General features: G+C 63.9%; 1 protein-coding gene across 1 annotated transcript in view; it reads right to left on the bottom strand.

Moving 5' to 3' along the window:
• Positions 1–455: 455 nt before the first annotated feature.
• Positions 456–1,914, bottom strand: part of LOC104080832 (SH2B adapter protein 2-like) — a gene marked incomplete at both ends in the record, with an annotated part of 13,333 nt that continues 11,874 nt past the window's right edge. Inside the window, 3 exon segments of the mRNA XM_009583352.1 lie at positions 456–627; positions 1,399–1,592; positions 1,716–1,898. Of these exon segments, the coding sequence (XP_009581647.1) occupies positions 456–627; positions 1,399–1,592; positions 1,716–1,898 (549 nt within the window).

Raw genomic sequence — 1,914 nt, 5'->3', positions numbered from 1 at the left:
GCCTGGGGGCTCAGCCCCTCCTCTCCTCACCTCCACACCTTTCCACACCCACCCTCTCCCTTGCTCACTCTCTCCATCCTTGACCCTGTCCTTCCCCAACCCCCTTGCCCACCCTCTCCCAGCATGGCGGGATGCTCTGCGGGATGCTCTGAGCCCCGCCAAGCCCCGCAAACCCCTCTGCTCCTCTCCTGCTCAAGCCAGGGGACTCACACCCACAGCTGGGGACACACGGGTCACCCCAGCACAGCCCTGCTGCTGCGTGGTCCTCCCTGCCCACCCTCAATGGGATAACGCCCACTTGGGGCATCTCCAGAGCCACACGCACAACTTTAGGGAGGAGATGGTCCAGGGATCAGTCCCTTTTGGGTCCACGCGAGATCCCGGCCCTAACGCGAACCCAGCCCTCCACATGCAGCCGTGCCCCCAGCCGGCAGCGGCACAGCCCCGGCACCTACCGGGCAGCGGGCTCTGGGCCACGACGTAGCTGCGGAGGGTGATGTCTGCCGCACCACCCGACTCGAGGGGGATGGGGTGCGTGTGGAAGTGGCGCAGCATGTCGAAGATGGTCTGGAACCAGAGGTGCTGCACGTGGCACTGCCCGCTCTCGTTCAGCGACAGGCGGAGGTGCTGCAAGTGCAGGGGGCCAGCGAGTGAGCTGGGGATTGCAAGGGTGAGATTCACCCTTGAAATCAGCAGAAGGAGCCAGCTCCACCAGCCAAGGGAGGTTTGCTTGTACCGTCCGACCCTGCCTGGCAGGGAGAGTCTCCTGCTGCAGGGTGTTTCCTGCAAAACCCCACTCGCTGCAGCCCCAGGAGAAGTTTGTCCCCTCCTGGTGATGAACACGGTACAGGAGCAGCCAGAGAAGGGTGGCTGGGTGCAGCCAGCTCCAATCCTGGTAACACAGACAGCCTAGGGAAGTCCACAGCCCCCCTGAACTACTTCTTGTAGGACAGGTGACAAGACCAGGCAGTTATCTCTCAACCCCTCGCAGCATGTGCCCTCTGGTAGAAAAGGGACCCAGCAGAAAACTACATGTGGGTTGGTTTTTTATAGTGCATCTGTGTATTTCAGGACATGGAGCGGACAAGAAGAGGGCAGGGGATGATGTGCCAGGCTACGCTGGGCTCCCGTGGGGTATTTAACCTTATGCCCGCAGGCACTGATCCAGCTGGGAAAGCGCTGATAGGGCTGGGCAGGGTGCAGTGGGCTCTTGGGGGGACAACGCAGGTGGTCCCGAGGGATGCCCTGCCAGGGTGCAGCTCCCCACAGAGCTGCCGTGTTTGGCCATGGTCACCGCATGGCACCCGCTTGTTCGCAGAGCCCCAGCAGGGTGGGACGGAGCCCGGGGTGCTGCGCAGGGCTGGCACCGATATTCAGGGAGAAGCAGAGGACACCCACCTTCGCTTTCCCCTGGAAGTTGAAGGTCAGCACGTACTCGCCCGGCCGCGTTTCGCTCTGCCGGATGACGAACAAGCCGTGGCTCCGGGCACCCCCAAAGAGCACCAGCTGAGCCGCCTTGATCCGCGAGAGAGTCCCGTGGAACCAGGGGAAGTCGGAGAGGTTGATCTCCGCCTCCACCTCGCTGTCCTCCCCTGGCCGCAGGGACAGCAGGCTTTTAGGGAGCACCCGGACATCGCCCTCTCCCACCCCTTCCTCCTCTCCCTCCGTGCACCCCCAAGAGTAAGGTGCTGGGGCCGCATCCTGCATCCCGGTACCTGCGAGATGCCCGCTGGCTGCAGGGGAGGACTCCAGCGTCTGCAGGAAGCTCTCCAGTGGGACGTGGGTGAGGAGCTCCCCCAGGGAGTCCCTGCCGCGGCCGTGGGGCGCGGGGATGGCGGTGGCCGTGGTGGTGGTGTGAGCGCCGGGCAGGACACATCTGTCCGGCAGCCTGGGCACATCTGGAAGGGAATTTGT

The sequence above is a fragment of the Fulmarus glacialis genome, unplaced genomic scaffold (genome assembly GCF_000690835.1).
Source record: "Fulmarus glacialis isolate BGI_N327 unplaced genomic scaffold, ASM69083v1 scaffold25078, whole genome shotgun sequence".
NCBI lineage: Eukaryota > Metazoa > Chordata > Aves > Procellariiformes > Procellariidae > Fulmarus > Fulmarus glacialis.
The sequence above is the reverse complement of the archived record's forward strand: the minus strand, read 5'-3'. Positions and strand labels throughout refer to the sequence as shown.